Raw genomic sequence first — 25,788 nt, 5'->3', positions numbered from 1 at the left:
TATACATATATATATATATATATAAAGATTTTCACAATTTTAAGACACCATTCTTTGTCTATTGGATTCGGTAGTTCATTGCTTGACATTGAACAATGTAAATTCTGTCTTTCATATATATATTTTTTTATTTGAAGTTGATGAATTAATATATCTTTTCTTGTTTTTTCGATACATTAGTCATCCTTACTCATTCTACCTGTTGATATTATGACCAATTTACATACAATACCTCATAATTCTTATATATTTTAATATCTAACACATAAAATTTGATATTTACACTTGACACGCCATCAATGAATTTTTATCATCCAGCATGAATCTCGAGTAACGACATGAATTTCGAGAAAATATTTTAGCAAGGAACATTTAAAACTTCGATTGAAGGTCATCTAAAACTCTGGTTTAAGTAAACTTACAGTCGAACTGATCGGCTCTACGAGACGGACCCAATGATTTCAAAATTGGTCAAATTCGATTCAAATCAATCTCAAATCAAGTTGTTAAATAACTTTTGAAAGCATTGAATGCACAATTTGAAGGCCAAACATATTCTAAATATACCATGTTTATATTCGAATCTTGCGTCTCAACAAGAAGATCCAAAGTGCTAAAAATCACTCAATTCTAGTATTATTAAGATACTTAATATCCACAAAATACCATCCAATGGAGGGAGTTTCCCCAAACCGTCAAATCAGAGTAGTTCAGATTTATTCATTATTTGCAACTTGAACTCTATGAATAGAACCCTACTCTCTCTTGAAATGAGAGCTAGACCTTGATTCACACATAGACAAAAGCTTGGAGGGGCTAAAATCCAACATCTCTTATGCCCTGTAGACCAGATAATTACCTCCTACCCAAGCAATCGTCACATCCAACTCTGACTAACTTCACCGGCGGCATTGGCCAACTCAGGGCCAACTCAGGTAGCTGCCACTACTAAACCCAGCCAACTCTGGTTGCCGTCGCCTCTGACAGTCGCCACTACCTATGCATCTGCCGCCATTGACTTGATCAACTACAATGGTTGTTGTCTCTGACAACCTCTACCTTTGGTAGCCTTTGCATCCAAAAGCCTCCGCCTCCAGTAGCTACTTCCTTTGACTAACTCTGGTCGTCACTGGCTCCGACCAGCTTTGATCGTCACTTTCGACAAATTTCAATCACTGCCCACTAGTCACTTTCAATACATCGTGCAACTCCTGACTCCAGTAGCCACTTTCTTTGACTAACTCATAATCCCAACATACGTTGTGGAACAGTAAATCACGCGACGAAGTAATATGTTGCCCAATACATTGTGCAATGATGCATCGCTAAGACGATGCAACAACACACCTCGATAATGACACTCCCTCAAATACGATGCGATGATACTCTCTGATGACGGTTTAACAACACATCCTACATATAATGCAACAATGCTTTCCGAATGCAGCATAACAACACACCCTGACTACGGTGCAACAACTCACCCCGATAATGATATAATAACGCACCCTACATATAGTGTGACAACGCCCACCGAAGTTAGTGTAACAACATACCCAAATGCAATGTAGTGACGCTCCCCGATGACGATGTAGCAATGCACCCCATATACAACGACGCTTTTCGAAAACAACATAAAAACACACCCTGATGACGGTACAACGACACACTCCGAAGATAGTGCAACGATGTACTCTGTATACAATGCCATTGTATACCCTGAAGCTGGTGTAACGACGCCCCCACAAAAACAACCCAACAACGTGCTCCAAAGATCATGCAGTAACACACTTAGTAGATGGTGTAACTACCGTCGACCACCTTTGACTCATCGGGATGAAACCACTTTCTAAATCACAACATGTGGTGCGGAGTCTTAATTGCAGAGCAACGAGACATCCTGCAATATAACACACCCACCGACGGTGCAATGACGCCTCCCAATAACGGTGAAATAATGCACATCGAAGACAATGACTTTATCTGGGTTCTTAAAGCACTTTTCTTGCAGCTAACCACTATGATCTATGTTACTAATTACCACTTATATGGTTCACAACCCATGTAGTTCCCAACTCCGGTTTCTGTAGCCAATGAATGTCATCACAACTTACCAATACAACATACGTGAACAACTATAACTTTATGTGATCTACAGCTCGTACAACTCTCAACTTCAGTCTCTGCAGCCCACGAACGTCATCGTAGCTCACTGTTACGATCTACATGACCGACTACAAGTCTACAACCTTCTTGATTCACATCTCATGCAACTCTCGACTGGTCTCTGCGGCCTACGAACGTTATCACAACTCACTGTTACATTCTAAATGACAATTGCAAACTACATGACTCACAACTCGTGCTTAGACTTCGTCCTCTATGACCTTTAAATGTAATCACAACTCACTATTAAGGCCTACATGACCAACTAGGATTTTCATGGCTCACAGCTCGTGCGGTTTCTGACTCCGATTCCTGCAGACTACAAAAGTTATCACAATTCACCATTACTACCCCATATGAATAACTATGACTTACGTGGTTCACAACTCATATAGCCCCCAATTATGGCATCTGCGGCCTACAAACGTTACCACAACTTACCACTGCGGCTTGTGTAACCAACTACAATATATTTGGTGCACAACTCGTGCAGTTCCCGACGTTGGCCCTTGCGGCCTATGAACATCATTGCAGCTCACCACTGTAACCTATGTGGCCACAACTTATTCCAATTCCGATTTTAGTCTGTGTCCTATGAACGCTGTTGTAGCTATCACTACAACATATGTGACTAACTATGACTTACATGACTCAAAACTTGTGCATCTATGGATCGTTTTTTGCGGTCTACAATCGTCAGCACAGCTCATCCATACGACCTATGTAACCAACTGTAACCTACGTGGCTCATAGCTCGTGCAGCTGCCAATTCTTGCCATTGCGGCCAACAAATGTCATCTTAGCTCTCTGCTATGTCCTATGCGACAATTACAACTACGTGGCTCACAACTAGAGCGGCTCCCGACTCTTGCCTTTATAGTCTACGGATGTCATCCCAACTCACTACTATGACTTAGGTGGCTCACAGCTTTTGCAGCCTCCTACTACGGCCTCTGTGGTCAACCGATGTTCTCGAAGCATCTGCTATCATGACTTTCAACTACGGGCTATATGATTAACCGATATTATAGCCGTCCAACATTCTTGACAAATTACTACCTCCGTAGCAATTAATTTAAGCTCTTGCAGCCTACTATCACCGAGAGCTATTTTTTTTACAACCAAATCACAACTATTATCAATGAACTACTCCTGTACATTTAGAATGATCAACTTTGTAACTCCGTCTTCCCTAATTTAGGAGAATAGTGGATCTGTTTACTCACAATTCATAGTGAATTTTTTCAACTATGTCAGATCTCGTTATTTTCCCCCTTTTCCAGGGGTTTCCACTTAAAAATTGATGTGTCTCTCTCTTATCTTTTTTTATCTGACTGTGTGATGGAGTTTCATATAAAACTAACACACTAAATAAGCACTCTGTCACCGTGGACCTTTCGTCACACATCAACACTTATAACACTTTGATGTCCTAAATCTATGCATTAAAATGTATCTCACTTTTAAAAAAAGTAGCGATGGTGGTATTTTTAACGTGGTGTTAAAAAATTGAGTGGTATACTAGGTATACTAGTATATTAATGTTTTGTTGTTAGATATGTAAATACATAAGAATTGTGCGGTATGTATGTAAATGCCCTTTAAATTGCTGGAATCTCTGGAGGCTTATGGCATATGTATGGATAAAACTTTAATAACTTCATCATTGGCTGGCATTTTCTTTGCTGAAGATGCTTGGTCATTTATGTCATGCTATTCTCTGTGATACTTCTCTTTTACTTTCACGAATATCATTTACTATCTTAACTTTTTTTTTTTCTTTTTGTTGACGGAACTTTTTGGCTGTTCCAGGAAAATGTTAAAACATCACATCCTCAATTGCTATATGAATCAAAGCTATACAGGATCCTGCAAGGAGGAAGTAATTGATTTTGTTTCCTTTTTATATCTATATTGTTTTTTTTTTTTGGAAAATTTACATGCATACCCCTCAATTCTTATGTATTCACATATCTAACACCTAAACTTTAATTTTTGCATATAAGCCACCTTATCTATGCATCAAAATGTTTATTTCACTTTTTAAAAGTTATAATAGCAGTACTTTTTTATGTGGTATGAAAGATCTAGGTGATATAAATATAAAAAAGTAAAATTTAGGTGTTAGATATGTAATTACATAGAAGTTGAGTGGCAGTATAAAAATGCCCCTTTTTTTCAATATCCTTTATATGCTATCATTTTAACATCTTGTACATTTTCCATCTTTTTGATATTGCAGCTGGAATATCCAATGTGAAATGGTTTGGTGTTGAAGGTGAATATAATGTGCTGGTGATGGATTTACTTGGGCCAAGTCTTGAAGATCTTTTTAACTTTTGTAGTAGAAAGTTATCTTTAAAAACGGTTTTGATGCTTGCAGACCAGATGGTACGGGCTTTACTATTGTAGGGCATTTTGCATACATAACGCATAATTCTTATCTATTTACACATGTCACTTCTAACTTTCATATTTACACTCATAGCACTTAAATCTTTAATATCTCATAAAAAATAACACTATTATCATTTTTTAAAGTGGAATACACATTTTCATGTATAGGTTTAAAGCACCAAACTGTTATGTATGTAAATATGAAAGTTTAGATATGAGATATGTAAATACATAAGAATTGCGTGTAAGTTATGTAAATTTCCCTAGTATTTTATAGTTGCTGTTAACTTTTTACTATAATTTGTTCAGGCTATTTTTGTATATTGTTTTGTCAGATCAACCGAGTTGAATTTGTTCATTCTAAATCTTTTTTGCATCGAGATATCAAGCCAGATAATTTTGTTATGGGTTTGGGCAGAAGAGCAAATCAGGTTCATCTCCAAACTAGAATTTTGTCAGCATTGGATCCATTATAGTGATAAATTAGTTCTAATAGTTATTTTTGTAGGTTTATATCATTGATTTTGGCCTTGCAAAGAAGTACAGGGACACTTCAACTCACCAACACATTCCATACAGGTGAATCATGTTAAACGGATTATCACAAAAAAATTATTTCTCTTTATTTTTTCTTTTGTGAGTTTCATTTGCATTATTTAATTTTTTGCATGTGTTGGTTGTCGGTCTTTGTCTATACTGTTTTTTATTATTTTAATAATCTGTTTGATCATTTCAGCTGAATGATAATTGCCTAGGCTGGCATGTGTCATGCTTCTATTATTTATGACTTCGCTGATAACTATTCTAATTGGTAAGATATTTGTGGAAAAAGCTTGAAAATTAGAACAATGGAGAAATTTGTTAGAAGATAAATGGCCGGGAGTAGTTTAATAATGATTGAGTATATGATATAAGAGTTTAGTGGCCGTGATTTTAACAATTAGGAAGAATTATGACAATGTCAGCCAAATCTTCTTTACATATTTTACACCTATTCCTAAAAAATGAACTTGCAAACTCATATATTTGTATGTGTCATGGTCAAATTAAGGACGATGCCATGAAAGTAAAAAACTGAAGTGGGGATTTTGTTGTTCACTTTGAGATTTGCATGGTATTATCATAAGTGGAAGTAGTTTGGTGTAGTGTAAATATATAAGATTTTGATACTTCATAGACAAAAAATTCCTTATAATCATTAGGAAATATTGCTAAAGCCCAAGTGATACTTAGAAGAATGGAGTTATAGATTTGGATATAATTTATAGAGTTAAGATTGGGTGTTCAAAGCTGAAAATTTTCTCTAAATAACTACACAATAGGTATTGGAATTAACCAGTCATTAATAGCTAAATTAAGCACACCTAAAATATGAATATTAAGATATATGTTATGAAAGATGAGAGGAATGATTATATCTAGAGGCGAGGAAGAAAATTTTTTATTGAAGATAATATAGTAAGCTGTTTTGGGCATGCAAAACTAAGTTTATAAAATACATTCAGAAGATAAGTAGATAAAGTTCCAATTTATGGGTAGAAAAATACGAAATGTGATATGGACATGAGAAAAGATTTGTGCATAAGCATTTAACTCCTCAGTGCGCACTCAATAGGAAATATTAAACAATGAGAATTCATAAAGGCTTACAATAATTGGGATAAGATAATGAGCACTATGATGGTGATTGCTAGTGGTTGTCTAAAACCAAATTATTTATAGGAAGCCACTATTTTTGCATTGCACTAATGAAGACGCAATTAAGTTTGTAATTTCTGATTTGAGTTGGCCTTTTATATGATCTTTGATTCTCAACAAATTTGCTGTACACTTGACATTACTTTTTTCTTCAATAACTAACTACAATAGAATCTTTTGAAAGTTTATAAATGGCTTAAAATAATTAGGTTTTCAAACTCTTTGCCTACCTGCACATTCTTCTACATGGATACTTTGTTTCACTTGGTTGCTTTTTTTAAAGTAATATTCATGTGTCATAAAATTGTAACTTGTCATTTATATCTAATCGAATGGTCATAATTTTCTTCAATTAATTTCTATATTTAAGGGTAGCATCACCATCAAAGAAGATATAAAATTGATGATAAAATAAGGGAAATTCACATCACTACACACATTTCTTTTGTATTTACATTTCTCACCCCTAAACTTTCATATTTGCAAAGCACTTTGGTGCTTTAAATTTATGCATGAAAGGGTGTATTTCACTTTTAAAAAGTGGTAATAGTGCTATTTTTGATGTGATATTAAAGATTTAAGTGCTATGTATGTAAATTTGAAACTTTAGGTGTGAGATATGTAAATACATAAGAATGGTGTTCTTTGTATGTTAATGCCCATAAAAATAATGATACGGTGATTAGCGGCACTAAAGTTGATAAAAAAAAAAAAAATTAAACCTCTTTTATCAGAAAAGAAAAAATTTCATCCTCATGGCTGTTTTCAAAGCATTTAATTTTGTAGTTATTGTCAGATGATTGTTTCAATCTTAGAATTATACTTCTAAGAATTTAACTTGACAATGACCCTTTTTGAATGTACAATTACATGCCTTTGAAACTGTGAGGTTAAGTCAATTTAAGTACTAATGCTTTTATGTTGTGAAAAGGAAACTAATATTCATTTATACCATAATTGTTTGTCATAATTTTATTTTCTTTCTGACTGTGATGGTCTTAGTTGAAATATGCTTATTAAAAATTTTAACTTTTACTGTAGAAGTTAAATCTTCATTGTTAATTAGTGGATCCTGATTTTGTTTTACGAAGGAAACACGCTTCGCAAATTTAGTCGTTGATTAGCAATAGACCCAATAATTGTTCATTATTCTTAAGAGTGTTTTGAAATCTTTATTTTATCTTCGATTGTGTTATGTTTTTGGTTATGAGGAGAGCATTATCTTTTTGTTTCATCAGAGCAATTACAGTTGTAATCTCCACAAGAAAATCATTTTTAGGTCCGCATTAATGATATGACGTGTCCATCAATCGTGTGATCTTGTTTTGCCTATTCCCAATACTTATATATCATCATTTGTTTTGTTCAATATATCCAAGAGCACTACCAAAGTATAACTAAATCTTTCCAAGAAAGATTTAATTAATAAATTTTAATTTCCTGTCCCTTAAAGTTCTTTGCCTTTTTTCACTTTTTTGCTAATATGAATCCAATTACCTAATGTCATCAGTCTAATTTCTTACATTCTTTAAAAGAGATCTCTCGTATGTAACAAATGTGTAGAGCATACACCTAGATGCTTCATTTTTAATATCTTTATATATATCTCAATAACCAAATATGAAATGTTATAATGTTATATACTTAATGTTTATATGCTCTAATCTTGCCTATATTGATTACTTTTTGGTCAAGTCACATCCTTTTCTGATGCTAAGCACATCACATGCGTTTTTTAATAACTTAAAATTTCATTTGACACCTAAAATTTTCCTTAATATCCACGAACTTGATTGTTTACAGAACTTGATGATGTTCATGATACATATAAATACTATTTGATGGTCAATATGCTTCGCACAACCCCTCATATTATATGTTTTAATCTTATTCCCAACCTTTGTTAATTGTTTTCATTCCATACTTTCTTTTCTTTGGATAAATTGCAGAGAGAATAAGAACTTGACAGGAACAGCAAGATACGCAAGCATGAACACTCATCTTGGCATAGGTATGGTGTTCAACCTTTTTAAAATAGGAAGATTTACATACATAATACTCAATTCCTATGTACTTACATATTTAACACCTAAACTCAATTTTTTACAGTCATACCACCTTGCCTTTGCATGAGAAGGTGTATTTCACTTTATAAAAATTAAAATGGTGGTATTTTTAATGTGAAATGAAACATTGGGTGGTATAAATGTAAAATGCATAAAAATACATAGGAATTGGACGGCATGCATGTAAAATCTCACATCTCATTAATCTGCTATGTATTTTTTTTTTGGTTGCTTATTTCTTAGCATTTTTTCTTAAAGTTCTGATATGACGCAATTTTTATATGCTGTACTGTTGGACCACTAGAGCAAAGCAGAAGGGATGATTTGGAATCTCTTGGGTTTGTTCTTATGTATTTTCTAAGGGGAAGGTATGTTTTGCTTCTTGAACAGTAAGGCCCTTTTTTTTTTTAATTTTGGGAGCATTTGCATACATGCAACCCAATCCCTATGTATATATATAACACCTAAATTTTATTTTTTACATGTATACCACCCAAATATTTCATATCACACAAAAAATATCACCATTTTAAAATAAGAATTATGTGGCATGTATTTAGATGTTCCTTTCATATTTTGTTGTCTCATTTGAATCCTTTTGTTTGCTGTCAGCTTACCCTGGCAGGGTCTCAAAGCAGGTACGAAAAAACAAAAGTATGAAAGAATCAGTGAAAAAAAAGTATCAACATCAGTTGAGGTAAGATTTTGCTTATATTAAACAAATTTTCTTTTGTTAATGATGTGATTTACTTGAACAATATATTCTTTCAGGCATTATGTAAGGGATATCCATCAGAGTTTGCATCGTACTTTCACTACTGTCGATCACTTCGCTTTGATGACAAGCCTGATTATGCTTATCTAAAAAGATTATTTCGAGATCTTTTTATTCGTGAAGGTATTTTTTTTAGATCCGTATGCTATTTGAAGTTGGCATTTTGATGAAATGCCCTTGTTTGATTGGCATATTTTGGATTAACCCAGACCATTGTGGTTGCAGGGTTTCAGTTCGATTATATTTTTGATTGGACCATTTTGAAATATCAACAGGCAAATGTTACTATTGCTCCTCCTCGGGCCATAGTAAGCATAAAACATTAATTTTTTTTCAATTTTCTTTTTAAATTGAACTAAAAATTTTTATTTCCATCCTTTCTAGGGCCCAAGTGCTGGGCGGAGCTCCGATTTGCCACCAACTGCTAGTAATACTAATAGGCAACTAGGTAATTGGCATGGTGAAATTATGCTTCACCTTTTAATTTTGGAAGATTTACATACCACTCAATTCCCATGTATTTACTTGTCTAACACCAAAACTTTAATTTTTACATTCATCCATCTTATCTATGCATAAAAATGTGTATTTCACTTTTTAAAAGTTAAGATGATAATATTTTTTGATGTGATGTGAAAGATTTGGGTGGTATAAGGTTAAGTATGGGTGTTAGACATGCAAATACATAAGTATGTGGTATGCAAGTAAATGCCCCTTTGATTTTTTGGTTGGCTGTGGAATTGAATATCACATATATTGATTTTAGGAAAAAAATTGTCCAAATATCATAATCATTTTTTTTTTCAGTAGAAAAGCGCTTAGATTTTCTCTTAAAGTCTGTTTGGGGTAGTTGCAACTTATTAATAAGTTTTTATGCAACAACTACTATAGGAAGCTACTGCGGAAAAGTTAGTTGGTTTGTTTTTTGCAGTCTGAAAACAACTGTGTTGAACTTGTTTTTGGACAAATGACTATTATGCCCTTATATAATAATTTTATTTACAACAGAACTATCATATCAATATATTTGATTATTTATAAGCAAAAATTCCTCTCATAACTGTACAAAAAATAAGATACACACTTCATTTAACATTAAGTATTATGATTACAATAATTAATAAAAGATTATTAAAATAATATTTAATAATATGATAATATTATTTTTAAAAATGCAGCGACATATGTTACGAGCAAAGCCGTCCTTCAGGGATACTTTTCATGTGGTGAAATCTTCCAAGCCAATTTGCCCGCCGAAAAAAGTCACAATTTTTAGTGATTTTCTGCGGGCACCTGTAGAATTGTCTCTAGTAGCTATGTGGCTGACGTGAAGTCAACAGAGAACACTGAAGTCCACAGCGACACGACAATCCTCGGGAGATACCATAAATTCTTGAGCTTATCTTTTTTAATGCTTTAAAAACAATCCAATAGATATAACACAAGTAGAAATTGACAAAAAAAAAGTAATTAATTACACTTTTGGAAAACGTTAAATCTGAGAGAATTCAATATACAAATCAAGAAGACAACGAACCTTATAAAAAAGGTTTTTGGTTGCATTTAACCTGTGTAATTCCAAGCTTGTGTGTCGCATATGCATATCATAAAAAAAGTTCACCCAGAAGAAACTTAAAAACCACAACATCGAAAAGACGAAAGAAACTTGGTTGCCTTCATTAGGATTTCACCCGTTACATTAACCAATAACGACTAACATACCATCCAAAAGAACTCATAAGGTCAAACTTCTCATCATGGATCTTTCAAACCCGCCAAAAGAAAAATAAAAGAAATGCAAATGAAAAAAAAAACACTTACAAACAACGTAAAAAACCCAAACAATCAATATCAAATAAAGAAGGAAATGAAATAAACATTAACTATATAAAATAAAAATACAAAAAAATAAATCACTTCAACAATCATTACAATTAATATTATACTAAATACTCAAATCATCCTCCCACTATCGCATCCGTAATTTGTTCACTCAACTGTCATATTGCTTGCACCTTCTATGTTTTTAGTACAGGTCAGGAGCATCATTCTCATGTTGTGACAAAGAATGTCTAAAATGGTACTTAAATGCCTCGACGGAGACGATCATGGTTTTCATTCTCCCTACAGAAGCTAATGTCGTTGCAGGAATAATGTCGCTGATTGAATTGTGGAGAGTCATCATGGTAATCACAATCTTCACATGTTTGGGAAACGGTAAGATGATCCCGCGAAGTATAACCCATTTCGTCTTTCAAATACCAAAAGTTCTCTCAATGACACTGGTTAAGGAGGAATGTCTTTTATTGAACATTTCTTTTCTGCCCCACGTTACATTGCTAGTTTGCTCAAAGTGATGTATATGATATTTCATATTAGGACAGGGTTTGTGATACCCTCGCTGCAACAATGATTCAACATCAATCAAATAATATTTACCTGATATGATTTACATTGTTAGTATTGCGGGAAAAATGAGTCAGGAGAGTAGCTCAATCTTAAGCATAACTGTAGGTGGATGTGAGAAGTTGTACTTGTTATTCCGTGTCGCGGCTTTGAAAATTTGACAGTCATGTGCACTGCCCTCTCAACTGGTCTTGATAAAGGTGAAACACATGTTGAAGTCGCATACCACCGATGAATGCGATCTTCTCATTATTTGGAACACGTGCATCGTGTTCCATCGATTGCTCCGAAACAATTCTAGAAAGATAACGAAGAGTTACGTGATAACGTTTTTTATTTGAAAATTTAATGTAATAAATTGAAGAAATTGCTTTAAAAAATGACATGTGCTGCACATTGTGTGAAATCTCTATGGAGGGTTCGTTCGAACGTAAGATCTGTTGTTTTATGACTTATACAGAAAAACTTATAAGTGCATTCAACTCCATTGAGAAATATTTGCAAATTATTTCAGAAGAGTGTTGAAATTGCTTTATTGTTTCTCGCATTGATGCATTTTGCGATAATATGTAGGGAGTTCTCACTAACACTTTTCGTGATGTCATCCTGGGAGAGCCATGAAGTTCTTGATTTCTGTGTAATTCTGCCAACAGATCGTTGAATACTGCCTATGTCATGCGAAATATATTGTTAAATCTTGTAGGGTGGCCCGGAAACAACTCCCCAAACTATTTGTCCCAACATATGAAGATTTTATGCAAGTGGTGTGCTCTATGTACAAGTTATAATATTTCGTACATTAAGAATACGATAACTACAACTCTTCTTCTGCGTATTTCTCTGGTTGCATCCATGTAGATCAGTATTGTACTGACTAACACAAAATCATCAATGAATTAGCTACAATCATATAAGATTATTGATCCACCCCAACATTTATCACAATAATTAAAGTCTTGGTAATGACACCAGAAAACTTGATCCGCTTTCTCACTTGTTTGAATCCTTAAAATTAGATTTTATTTCATAGTGGGATTTCTCACACAAGAATATGTATCGTTTCAGTAATATAGGACTCTATTGAGTCCGGATTGTTGATCTCACAAAAAACGAGGTAATGACTCCTTTAAGAAAAGTTCTAGTCTACTACTTATAAGTCTTAACTTGGAATGTTGATTAAGGTGGTTTTTCTAACATCTACTAACTTACAACACTGAGTCTAAAGCTAAACCTAACTACATCAATTGGTTCATTTGATATCAAGATATAAAAGCTACATTTCTCTTGTTATTGCATAAGTGGATTGTAGGATCATATATTATGAATTATTATTGTTTCTAGTGACAAATATGACCATATATTTCGTTTACCCTCATCCGAGCGCGTAAAGAAGTTTGGTTAACCTAGTTTTAATTTCTTAAACCCTAGATTGAACTTATCAAAGCATATTTTTATATCTATTTGCATTGCCTATTGTATACTTTCTTTATAGCCTATATAGAGCAATGTAAATACTCTAGTTGTTTTTCCACTGTTCTCCTGAGTTCTAATGGATCATAATAAATTTTAACAATTCATATGATCAATACGAAAAGTAAATGAAATATAGAAGAATACTCATCACATTGATATTAAAAACCAATTCTAAAAGCATTCTACACATCCTATAGTTCCTATTTATCATCATAAGAGAAAAGTAAAGAAAATTTATTCACAAATCATGAAAAACACCATAGAATTTCTCTTCATTTAACAAAGCAAATCTACTAAATATGTGCTTACAACAAGTACAAGATAAATGGTTACAGGATAATTAGTTATTCTCCTCTTTAAAGAGATGAAAAGTCCCTTCAACAATATATCTAAGTGCTCCCTGCAATGCTGAAATGATCCACTTACAGATTTCTCTCAAAATTCCTCACCAATCTCTTAAGAATAGTGAAAAATACCAAACCCTCTATCTACCTACGACTTCTCTGCCTTCCCAAGGCTTCCTAATGGCCAAGGGTCTCTTCTCTAAGTGTTAAAATCTGTCAAATAACTCCCCTCATTGTGCTGAATAACTGCGGGGGCCGTTCTGATAGGTACCAGCGCCTTGACACTCAGACTGTGGCGTCTAGGTACCATCTTCTCAGGTTGCCTGGCTGGGTTTTGACGCCTAAGCGCTCAGTAAACTGGCGTCAAGGAGGTTCGTTTGAGCGCGTTAGCGCCAAAAGGCTGACGCCTATGCGCCAGTTTGCTGGTTCCAATATGTTTCATTTTGCCTCCGCTTTGCTCCATTTTAGCCCTGCTTCGCTCTATATTTCCTACATGTTGTACCTGCAAGTAAAATACAAAACTACTTTTCTTTATAGTACAATTTCATCCATAAGTAAGTGCAAAATATAAAGGAAATTTAGCATGTTTTAGGACATTAGTTACGAACAACACAATAAACATATAAGTATCAATGAATAATCATATAAGACATGTCATAAGAAGTTGAAATATCAAAAATAAAATAAAAAACAATAAACTAATAAATGTCTCACGCAAAGTGCTCATAGAAATATCGTAAGTACGTCACTCTATGGTCATCGGACATCTTAATGAAAAATTCTCTCTGGGTCGAATTTTCAAGCAACTCCATTGAAAACATGTACAGCGACAAGTCATAAATTTTTAGCGTTGCATTCAAAATTTGCAGAACCAGTCAATAGAACTTGCTTGAGCTATGCTAGGTTCATTGCTACATGTAGCCACCAATTGTGATATCTTGCTTCTAAGGAAAGCAACTCACATTTTTTTTATTCTCAACCCACGGACGCTTACAACGACTTGTGGACTTGAGCTCATGAAGGTATGAGTTGGGGCCTTCGATGGAATCACCAGATTGGTTGGCTTCCAAATTTTTTGTTGTGCTACCAAATCCGGTCTCACTGGGGTCACTTGCATTTTTTGCTCGTTGTCACGACACCCGCAAACATGCGATCCAACTTCTCCAACTCAGGATCGATTCCACTGAATTAAAATTTTTTCGCAGCAAACACCACCTAAAATTCATATATCATCTAGTTCAATTTAAAAACAAAATAAAAATTGATTAGATTAGGGAAAATTTCAGATATGTTTATTGCAAGCATTTCTGCCCATCACTCCTCAGAAGCATCAATCATTTGTTTCACTGGATCCCATCCCAAGCCCGTTGACTCTCATTTCAATTCCTTTCAGATTTTTCAATTCCGATTGAGCCGATTTCACTTGTTTTTTAATTGCATCTTATCGTACGTTCTATCTGTGTTTTTCTTGAATTTTTTGATAATATTTTGTCATCATTTCTTATTGAAATAGGTTGTAGGTATTTTTCTCAGATTGATCTTCTCAAGACAAGTGTCGCAAAATATTTTTTTGTTTCTTTGTTTCTCATTGCAAGTGAGCCTTTTGCTTTGAACTTGATCATTGTATTAATAGGATGAAAAAAAAATAATTAACATAAATATGAATGCCACAATATCGCAAAATAAAGAAAAATCGTAATGCCATAATATTATCTCCATGACCTCCACACCAACACATCCACACACACCACACTACCACCTTCACATCAAGAAATTTTTCCATACGCTGTCTGCATGGAGAACACTGTGCTGACAACTGCCGCGATACGCCTGATCGTGGAGGCTGTTTTTTTTCTGTCGCAATGGGAGAATTGCAGTCGTTGTGCGCATGGTGCTCTCTATGCAGACAACGTATGGAAAATTTTGTCCTCCACACCACATCCACATCCACACACACCACCACCTCCACACCTTGAACCACCCTACACAACCACACCAACACATCCACACACCACACCACAAACTACAAATCACACCACCACCTCCTCATCACACAATCATCCTACACCACAACCTTCACACAACTCTCCTACACCACAACTCTTCGACACCACACAACTCTACTACACTACCACGTCCACACCACACCAATACAACCACACACCCCCACCTCCACGCCACACATCCACCCAACACCACACGACAAACTCCAAACCACACACGAACACATCCACAAACCAGACCACCACCTCATCACACAATCACCCCACACCACACAACTCTTACACTGCCACCAACTCCACACACCACCAACACATCCCAAAACCACCACCTCCACACTACACAACCACCCAACACATCCACACCACATCCGCACAGCACACCACAAACTCCAAACCAGACGCCCAACACATCCATAAATCACACCACCTTCTCATCACATTACACACCACCTCCACACAACACAACTCACACCACACCACCACCTCCACACCACACCAGCACATCCACACCATTACTTCCACACCACTCAACCACCCAATACCACCACACCAACACATCCACACACCACACTACAAACTCCAATGCCGCACACCAATATACCACAACACATCACACCACAACCTCCACACCACACGCCGGTTTTTTTATTGAAATTCCTGTGAAATTAGAAATAACAACATACAAATCCAACTTGAAATTTCCATTAAAATTCAAAATTCATTTTCCCAGCCTATACACAACACCTACAAAGCACTCGAATTATTGTTATTAACAAATATAACACCAAATTTCATCCAATTTTCAAATTTCACATTGAAATATCAAAGTTCATAAAGATATTCAAATTCCCCACAGCTTAAGTACCAAAAGAAATTGAACAGACCATATACAGGGGACCTGAAGCATTGCTTACAAGGAAATCACCAAAAATCCAAAGATCACCGCAAAGCACCAATCCAAACAACATTACATTGAATGCATAAACCAAAACCCGTTTAGATGCAACACAAACCATCAAAACCACATATAACCGATCATATCACAACCACCAAACAGAGCTAAAGAAGAAAAGGGAGAGGGGATGAGAGAATACACACCTCAATGGAATAACCACCAACCAAAGTTATCTACCAATCCGAAGGACTGCCTCCACCACACAGAACAGAGAGTGGACAAACCACCAAAATTCGAGCGGAAGGAAAGAGCGGGTGAGAGAGAAGAATGTAATGGTCACTAGAATAGCCGCTCGCAACCGAAAATAGGCAGCCGTAAAAATGTCTTGCCACCGGAGCTTGCGATCCACGGGAGAGCGATACCACGGGGTAAAATGTCTGCTGTCAATAGAGGAGAAATGCGGGCCGCGGGGTCGAACCCGTGGCCGCGTTTAACAAAATTTTAAAAGAATACCGCGGGCCGCACTGTGCGAAAAACGCGGCATCAAATGGGCCCTAAGACAAATGCAACGCATGTAACTTATATTGGTCTTTTGTCAAGCCATATTTAAGAGCTTTTACACCTATCTTGGCCACTTCTTTATTATGATATCATGTTACAAAATTTTTCTTTGATTTTTTTGCCATGAAATTACATAAATTTTTAGCTTATTTTTAGGGGCATTTACATACTTGCCACACAATTCTTATCTATTTACATACCCAACACCTAAACATTTATATTTGCATGCATATCACTCGAATCTTTAACATCACATCAAAAATACAACATCATTACTTTTTTATATATAAAATACACCTTTTCATGCGTAGGTATTGTGACACCGCATTAGAAGTGTAAATATCAAACTTTCGGTGTTAGATATGTAAATACATAAGAATTATGTGGTACGTATGTAAATTTCCTTTATTTTTATTCTATTCTTGCATGTTGCAACTTGTGAAACTGAGTAAACCAAAAAAATTTCTTACCTTTGGCTGATTTTACGATGGAGAGCCCTCATGCCCCCATGTAATGATTAGGTGGCGGCGAAGAAGTTAAAGGAAGCAGCTGGTCTGCGATAGACCCTTCGAGGCGGAGAGCTTCTGGACCGCCAAATCTGGGAGCCGTATCGAAGCAAAAAAAGCCCCTGCCAAATTCTTCCGCTGTCACTAAAGAAACCACAGTGAGTTTTCTTCTCTCCTTCCTGCCAATGAAAATCTAAATCATATAGTTGCCATGTTCCTATTTTGAAATCTTTCCCGTAATTGTTAACTGGCTAATTCCAGCAATTCCAGAAAATTTGCTGGAGACACATTTCTATGCTTTTACTGAAAAAGTTGTTATTCTTCTGTTCAGTTTACTTGTGCTCATTAGAGCTGTTAATGCAAATGAATCGACCGTTTGACATGCTGCTCGTGATTCGTCTCGCTTGTAAGCTCATTTGTGATCGTTTAATTATGTAATTGAGCATGTTTGAACTTTTTCTTAATATTCAAATATTAAATGAACAAGCTTAAATACCTTGCGTCTGGTTTCATTTATGAACTTGAACAATACTATCGGTTGAAGTTTGTGAACAAGTTAGTAAATATGCTTGATGAAAGCTCAATTTTGACTTGTTTAAAAATACTAAATAAATAAAATAAAAATTATAACTTAATTTAAATAAATATGATTTAAAATTTATTTAAAATGAATTATTATTTTTATATTATTGGCAGTAATCAGTTCACTTGAAAAACAACAAAGCCTTAGGTTCTGTTTGGGGCTGCTGCAGCTTATCTTGCTTATCCTGATAAACTGTTTATCGTGATAATCTGGTGACAAGCAGCTGATCCGGATAAATTGTATGTTTGTTTGGTTTGTGCGTTTTGTAAACAGCTTATTTGTAGATTTTTTTACAAATTTATCAAACTTCATTAATGCAATAATAAACGTGAGATAAATGTGAAGATTGAAGAACATGAAAATACAAAATATTCTTAAAATTTAAGTTCAAATGTTAAGACATGAAAATGCAAAATATTTATATCACTTAAACATTTCAAATTATATCACAGAAACACAGTTACCTAAACAAAAATGAAATACAAATTAACACTAATATGTACTATAATGATACAAAAAAAGAAAAGATAACATGTTAAAATTACAAGGAAAAAAATTATAATGTTGACTTTAAAATGTAGCAGCATATCATGCCCATGCTGCCCGGCTCTGACACTCCATAACCCAAAACAAACTTGTCCGACTGGGATACCGTAGAAATGGAAACACTAGAACTAAGAGCGGTGTTCTGAAATTGTGATATCGACGAACTTCGAGCAACAGTGTCCAGTTGGGATTTCATAGAAAGAGGCGTACTGTCGGCCCACCTGAAGAGAGTGCAATCCTCTTGTCCTTTTGTCCACCGCTGGCACTTGTAAAATTGACTTTCGTAGTTATGTGACTGACGTGACGTGAGTAGCAAGGTCGGTAGCCCGCACCGACACATCACTTGCCCGGGCTTCCTTGAATAGCTGAAACTCATCGTTTTGCAGTTAATAAAAAGAGAATAAATCAGTAAAAAAATTTGAGGAAATATTGAAAATATACTTACCGAAATATGGAGAAGCCAACCAATTTCAACACTATGAGAAGCCAGCACAACACAGCTGCAACACATTATGTAATATATGGCAGCCATGTACCCAACAGGCTTCATTCTAGATGTAAGAATGAAATTTATATCCAACAAACATGCACAATAGAACAAAAGAGATTCCAACAAATCAACACTAGAATAATTTTCGTTAATTGCAGTGCATTTTGGAGAAGGAAGCAAAATCAAAGGAACAGGTACTAGCACCCCATTTGATTCTACTTTATCAGATTCTTTCATATATCGCTTAACAATGGAACAAAATTCATTCTGCAAATTTGACAAAAACTATGCTCGATCACCCTCTATATCCTGCTAATATGAGTGAATGGTCATCAGTTACTGAAATGTTCTACAACTGCTATATCTAACTGATTTATGATTATTAACTTTTCAATTTCATTCATAAAGCAATTCACTATTCAATAATATATTTATCTTGCTTAAAAAGCCTAAAAAAAGAGAAAACATTGATAAGCATTCATATCTGACATGTCCTTTCATAGAAACACATAGGAAACTGCATTTACGAGCAAACTAACTCCTATAAGATAAAAAATATAAGGATGGTGCCAACTATTGTGTAGTAGAAGCGGCGGTTCCCCTAAAAGAAGATGGGTCATCCAAGCTGCAATGAGAGGAACATCCAAGCTGCCATCTCTAATTTTTCAGTTTACCATTCCTTTGAAGCGTCTACGGTATGCTTTGACAGGATCCCAACCCAATCTCGTCGATCCCCGTTTAAGTTCTTTCCGTAACTTTCAATCTTTCTTTAGTTAATCCCACTTGTTCTTGAATTTCAATATAACGTAAGCTCGTCCTGTCAATTCTTTAAACTTAATGGAAATATTCTGTCATCGTTCTTTGTTAAAGTAGGTTGTCAGTCTATCTTCAAGTTCAATCTCATTAATATAGATATTGCAAAAAAATGTTGGTAACTTCCTTGTCCCACATTGCTGATGTAGCTCATTCTTTGTTTTTAGACATAATGAGACTACTAAAAAAATGGATAAAATAATGCACTCATATTGATAGTATAATAAAACAACACTTGAAGAAAAAAACATAACCTTAGATAAAATAGAAATTCTTGTCATGTATGTTTTCCAAAATGAAGTACAAATATTTTCAAAAATAAATAATTTGAAAGAATTCTAACAATATTAGATTTGGAAATAGCCCAATACCGACTCAGAAAATAGCCCAAACGAATTATCCGTATATATTCCTTGCATTACATGTGAAATTTGGCCACAAAACTAATATTGCATTTGAAGCTATTCAACTGCATCTCAAGAATCCTCAAAATGAAGTACAAATATTTTCAAAACTGATATAGCTATTAATGATGTGAATGAGAGAGTTTTGATGTTAAGCTATTATAAGCATGGCTATGGGAACCTCTCTTCAGGCAATAGATGCAGTGTCATCCATCAAAATTTAGAAAAATTTATATACATGCTATTCAATTATTATCTATGTATTACATACGAGAGATTTGATGTTTGACAACTGCATCATAGATAGTTGAGAGCCTTTTTTAGGCAATAGTTTTTTTAAAAAAATTACATACATACCATACGTGTTATAGATGGTCGGGGGATACTCTATTTCAGGCAATGGATGCATAGTTGTTATGTGTTAACATATCCATTCTTGATGATAACAATCTTTTCTATCAGTGGTCTTGATGAGGTTCTGTTTGAAGCAGCTTTCTGACTGCTTTGCAAAAAATATGCATTCTGCTTCCAGTTTTGTAAATTACTCTTATTTAACTTCTAAAAACTGTCTCCAATTTTGAGTCAATATTTTCTTTCCATACCTCATAATGATCAAAGAATATCACTGCAGGAAGTCCACAACACCTCTAAATAATAGTATCAACGCAAAGAACCATAAGTATTACACAATACAAGTACCAAATATTAGATCCATAACCAGAAATAACATCAGATCCATAACCAGAAACATCAGATCCATCAATAATAGTCTGCTTGATTATAATAGTCAATAGTCTGCTTGATTAAAAAAAAAATTCCAAACCATCGTGCTACTTCGGCGAGGAAGATGAAGGAAACCAGATTCATTTGCAAAGAAGTGCAGTATGGTGTAATATATAAATCAGGACAAGGAAATAACAGAGGAAGACAAAGGAAATCAGGACTCGATTAACATTCTGAGAAGATAACCGTGGACATCGAAAAAGAAATGGAAGGAGATACGATGGATACAAAAATACCTTCAGGGACTTCTATTAGGGTTCTACGAAGGGGAGATACAAACGAGAGCTACTTGCGGGGAGAGGAGCGACGAGGGGTGCGAGACCTGCTTGCGAAATTAGGGCAAAGGAACGACGAGACCAGGGGCAGTGAGAGTCTTTCTGAACGATGAAACGCAAATCACGGGTATGACCCCTCGATCCGCGTGTAATAGTAAATTGAAAACTCTATTTTGTAAAATGCATCTAGCAAGTGTTTTCCAAACGCGTAGCGTTTTCAAAACGCCACCGCAACAAAAACGCCCTCCCAAACGCACCCTTAATCTCACTATGTGGGGTGGGCTACATGAATCTTTTTTCTCCATTGCGTCCTATTTAGTGTCATATTTTCATTTAGTTCTAGTAAATTAAGATTTTTTTTTATACAATAAGCTCAAGTCTTTCGAAGTCTACCTCTGCCTTTCTTAACACAAGTCGAATCTAAAACATCTACTTTCCTAATCGGATCATCAGATGGTCGACGTTTAATGTGACCAAACCATCTAAGACGGCTTTTCTAATTTTGTCCGTCACAGGAGCTACACCAACCCTATCACGGATATATTCATTCGCATTCTGTCTCTAAGTGTAAAGCCACTCATCCACCTAATCATTCTCATCTCGGCAACACTTAACTTATTATTATGCTTCTCTTTTAAAGACCAACATTCAGCGCCATAGAGCATTGCAGGTCTCACCACCGTCTTATAAAATTTTCCTTTCAGTCTAAGCGATACTTTTCTATCACACAAAAGACCCGAAGCATTCCTCCACTTCAACCAACCAACTTGAATTCTACTATTAACATCCCCATCTATATCACCATTTCGTTGAACAACGGACCTAAAATATCTAAATCGTTCACACCTTTTAATAATTTGATCACCCAAAATCACACTTTTGTTAGTAGAGTTACTACTACTAAAATTACATTCCATGTATTCAGTTTTAGTTCTACTTAAATGAAGGCCTTTAGACTCCAATATAGACCTCCATATTTCAAGTTTTTTCCTGGGCTTTTTCTCTCGTTTTATCCACGAGAAGAATATCATCAGCAAAAAGCATACACCAAGGTACATCCTCTTCCTCCTGTAGATGTCCAGTAAGACCATCCATAACTAAAGCAAAAAGATATGGGCTTAAAGCGGATCCCTGATGTAATCCAACAGAAATAGGAAAATATTTGGTCAATCCTCCTGTTTGAACACAAATAACAACTCTAGTAATGACTGGAATATAAGTCATATCAACACCTTTCTTCTCAAGAACTCTCCAAAGGATATCTCTTGAAACCTTATTGTAAACTTTTGTAAACTTTTTCTAAATACCTTATTGTAAACTTTTTCTAAATCAATAAAAATCAAATGTAGATTCTCCTTATTATCTCTGAACTTCTCCATAATAAATGTCAATAAATGTATAGCTTCCATAGTAGACCTGCCCGACATAAATCCAAATTGATCATGAGAAATTTTCTTAATGCGTCTTAACCTATATTCAATTACTCTCTCTCATAACTTTAAAATATGACACATCAACTTAATTCCTCTATAATTTACACACTCTTGTGCATCCCCTTAATTCTTAAAAATTGGGATCAAAATACTCTTCCTCCACTCCTCAGGCATCTTTTTAATTTTTAAAATAATATTAAAGTAGTAAGCCAAGAAACTCCCAAATCTCCTAAATATTTCTACACTTCAATTGGGATATCATAAGGTTCTACAGACTTTCCACCCTTGGTTTTCTTTAAAGCTTCATCAACTTCTTTTTTACTAATGTGACGGTAAGAATGAAACATTTTATTATTATTCACGATATTAAAGTTACTAAGGTCGATCATATTTTCAGAAACTTCATTAAAAAGTTTATCAAAATCACCCACCTATGTTGAATACTTTTTCTAAGAAAAGTACTTTTTGATTTTCATCTTTATACACTTTACTTGAGTCAAATCTTTACTTTTTTTTTATCTTTGTTTGGCTAGTTTACACATATTATTCACCGTTCTTAGTATCTAATCTATTATAAAGATCATTAAAAGCAAAATTTATAGCGTCACAGATTGTTCTTTTAGACTCCCTGCGGGCCGTTTGATATTTTTCTTAGTTCTCTAAGTTTTTACATTTAAACCAATTTTTATAACATAATTTCTTAGATTTTATCTTTTCTTACACATTATTATTTCACTACCAACTATTTTGATTTATAAAACCTTTTTCTTTTGATTCTCCAAGCACAACTTGTGCTACTTGTTTAATAGTGTTTGTTACTTTATCCCACATAACATTTGCTTCTTCATGAACATGCCAAATTTTGAATCTTGAATTTTACTCATAAAAATGATTTTATTTGTGTCTTTTAGGTTTCCTCATATAATTCTACGATGATAAGTCTTTGTTTTCTTTATTTTACAACCCTTCATCTTAAAATCTAGAACTAATAAGCAATGTTGGAAACTTAAATTCTCGCTTGGAATGACCTTACAATCTTTACAATCCCAACGATCTCTTCTTTATTTTACAACCCTTCATCTTAAAATCTTCACTTGAAGTTCATATTAATTAAAACAAAAATAATTAAAAAAAAATATGAATACATATATTAAAAAAACCAGTATATACATACACTCCTTCCACTTTCACGTTAAAGCTGAAATATATATATATATATATATATATATATAATTTTATTCTTTTACTTCCAAATCAAGAAGAGATATAATATAACTTTTATTTAAATGGAAAGTTAAAATAAACCAATTTGAGCATTGTGATCGGCATGTGGGGCATGCAGGCTTGTATTGAGCCGAGTTCAAGTTGAGCTTAAACAATAATGAATTTAAGTAAATCAAACCTGAACAGTATCCCAGAAGCTTGAACGACCAATCTTGATTAGATTTTTATTAAACATCTTGAGTGAAACTAGCTCCTGCTTTGCTCGATTCGGTTTGTTTGCAGCTCTAGTGCTCTTTATAATAAAGTTGAACTGTCATAACTGCTAAATATCTGGCCTTGCAGTGCCTGAGCTATTTGATTCAATCACTCACAAGAAAAAACCAATCTTTTATTCATACACTAGAGAATTTTGATCTGGTTTGATGTTTACATGTCTAACACCTAAAGTTTGATGTTTAGACTTGATATTTTGGTGTCATAAATATATGCAAGAAGAGGTGTATTATGCTTTTAAAAGGTTAATGATTGAGGTTTTTTTTATGTGATAAAATTTTGAGTGTTATAATTCTATATGAAAGTTTAGATGTTTGATACGTAAATACATAAGAATTGTGTGATAAGTATGTAAATGCCCTGAGAAACAATACAAGTTATGACTTGTTGATTTTCCTTTCTCGTTCCTGTTATCATCTAAGTATTATATCAAGGCTGATGTACACATTTGTTGAGCTAAATCTAACTTTTCCCCTTATACAGAAAGGGGGTGCCAATTTTAAGTTATCTAAGAAATTAGAGCTATTAAACTCACTAAAATCATAATGAAATCTACAGTGCCATCAATCGAACGAATTTAAATAAATTTCTTAATGTTATTTTCTATTCATTTCTTTCTCATTGATTCAAACAAGTCTTCCCTCGTTCCCAGCAACATTTATTGTAAATTTTTTACAAGTTGGGTCATTTGCTTATATACCACCTAATTCTGTTCTATTTACGTATCTAGCGTCTAAATTTTACATTTTATATTTTACACTCAAATCTTTCATATCATATAAAAAATACCATCGTTTTATCCTTAAAAATAAATGAAATACAACTTTTCATGCCTCGTTAAGGGGGCACATATGTAGAGATTGAAGTTTAGGGGTTAGCTATGTAAACACGTAAGAATTGATTGGTATGTATGTAAATCTTCCGTACAATTTATATCCGCGTGTTTGTTGCATCTATCTATTTACCAAAACAGTAAGTAGACTTCACCATTTATGCAGTTATATTCAACCTCTTTGGCAAGGCCGAGCGGTTCTTCAAGACCTGCTGCTATCTCCAGCAGAGGAGATGTGTTGGGATGCAGCGAAACAATCCCAAAACGAATATTTACCTCTGATTCGAGCCCTCAAACTTTCCGCAAAGTTTCTGGCCCTCCGAGAAGTCCTCCCCTCCGTTCTGTTGAGCCTACGACCTACGAGTCCGCCATTAAAGGCATCGAAGGTCTCAATTTTGCTGGTGACGAGAGAGTGCACTACTAAGACTTCTTGCAGGTCCTGCAACCTGAATTTGGGATATTGTTGAAGATTAACTGTCTTTCTCTCTCTCTGATTTTTCGTCCGATAAGAACCGAGAATGACGAAATGGAACTGCAGAAGGAGCGGTGAGGACTTACGAGTATTATGCTCTGTTTGAAGGAAGGCCTGGCAATGGCGCTATCAGCAAGGTAAGATTTTTCTCACTTGTTTTACTGCCATAATGCCATTTTAGATAGATTTGCTGGCTGCTTATTTTGGTTGTTATGAGCCTTTTACTTTGTAATGGAACCAATTTGAATTCTCAAATCTAGAAAGCAGGTCATTGTGTATAAATAGTGCTAACATATGTAGTGAAACAATAAAGCTTGGTATGATTATGTAATATCTTTTATATTGTGGGATCAATTTAGACTGATTATTT

At 34.6% G+C, this 25,788-nt stretch overlaps 1 protein-coding gene across 2 annotated transcripts in view; it reads left to right on the top strand.

The window, feature by feature from the left end:
• Nucleotides 1-25,788, top strand: part of LOC110022500 (casein kinase I-like) — a 26,857-nt gene extending 1,069 nt beyond the window's left edge. Inside the window, exons 3-15 of one of the 2 annotated variants that reach the window (XR_002293790.1) lie at nucleotides 3,979-4,048; nucleotides 4,409-4,557; nucleotides 4,899-4,994; nucleotides 5,072-5,142; nucleotides 8,211-8,272; nucleotides 8,632-8,695; nucleotides 8,940-9,024; nucleotides 9,099-9,225; nucleotides 9,328-9,410; nucleotides 9,487-9,550; nucleotides 17,306-17,448; nucleotides 17,622-17,696; nucleotides 25,113-25,199. Coding sequence is in view for 1 of the 2 variants with exons in the window: in XM_020721471.1 (XP_020577130.1) it covers nucleotides 3,979-4,048; nucleotides 4,409-4,557; nucleotides 4,899-4,994; nucleotides 5,072-5,142; nucleotides 8,211-8,272; nucleotides 8,632-8,695; nucleotides 8,940-9,024; nucleotides 9,099-9,225; nucleotides 9,328-9,410; nucleotides 9,487-9,550; nucleotides 17,306-17,448; nucleotides 25,113-25,370 (1,272 nt within the window). In the remaining variant the exon portion in view is untranslated. Of the gene's footprint in view, nucleotides 1-3,978; nucleotides 4,049-4,408; nucleotides 4,558-4,898; nucleotides 4,995-5,071; nucleotides 5,143-8,210; nucleotides 8,273-8,631; nucleotides 8,696-8,939; nucleotides 9,025-9,098; nucleotides 9,226-9,327; nucleotides 9,411-9,486; nucleotides 9,551-17,305; nucleotides 17,449-17,621; nucleotides 17,697-25,112 lie in introns of both variants that reach the window. The other variant, XM_020721471.1, reaches the window with a different exon arrangement.

The sequence above is a fragment of the Phalaenopsis equestris genome, unplaced genomic scaffold (genome assembly GCF_001263595.1).
Source record: "Phalaenopsis equestris unplaced genomic scaffold, ASM126359v1 Scaffold000002, whole genome shotgun sequence".
NCBI classification, from domain to species: Eukaryota; Viridiplantae; Streptophyta; class Magnoliopsida; order Asparagales; family Orchidaceae; genus Phalaenopsis; species Phalaenopsis equestris.
This window is presented reverse-complemented; position numbering and strand designations above follow the sequence as displayed.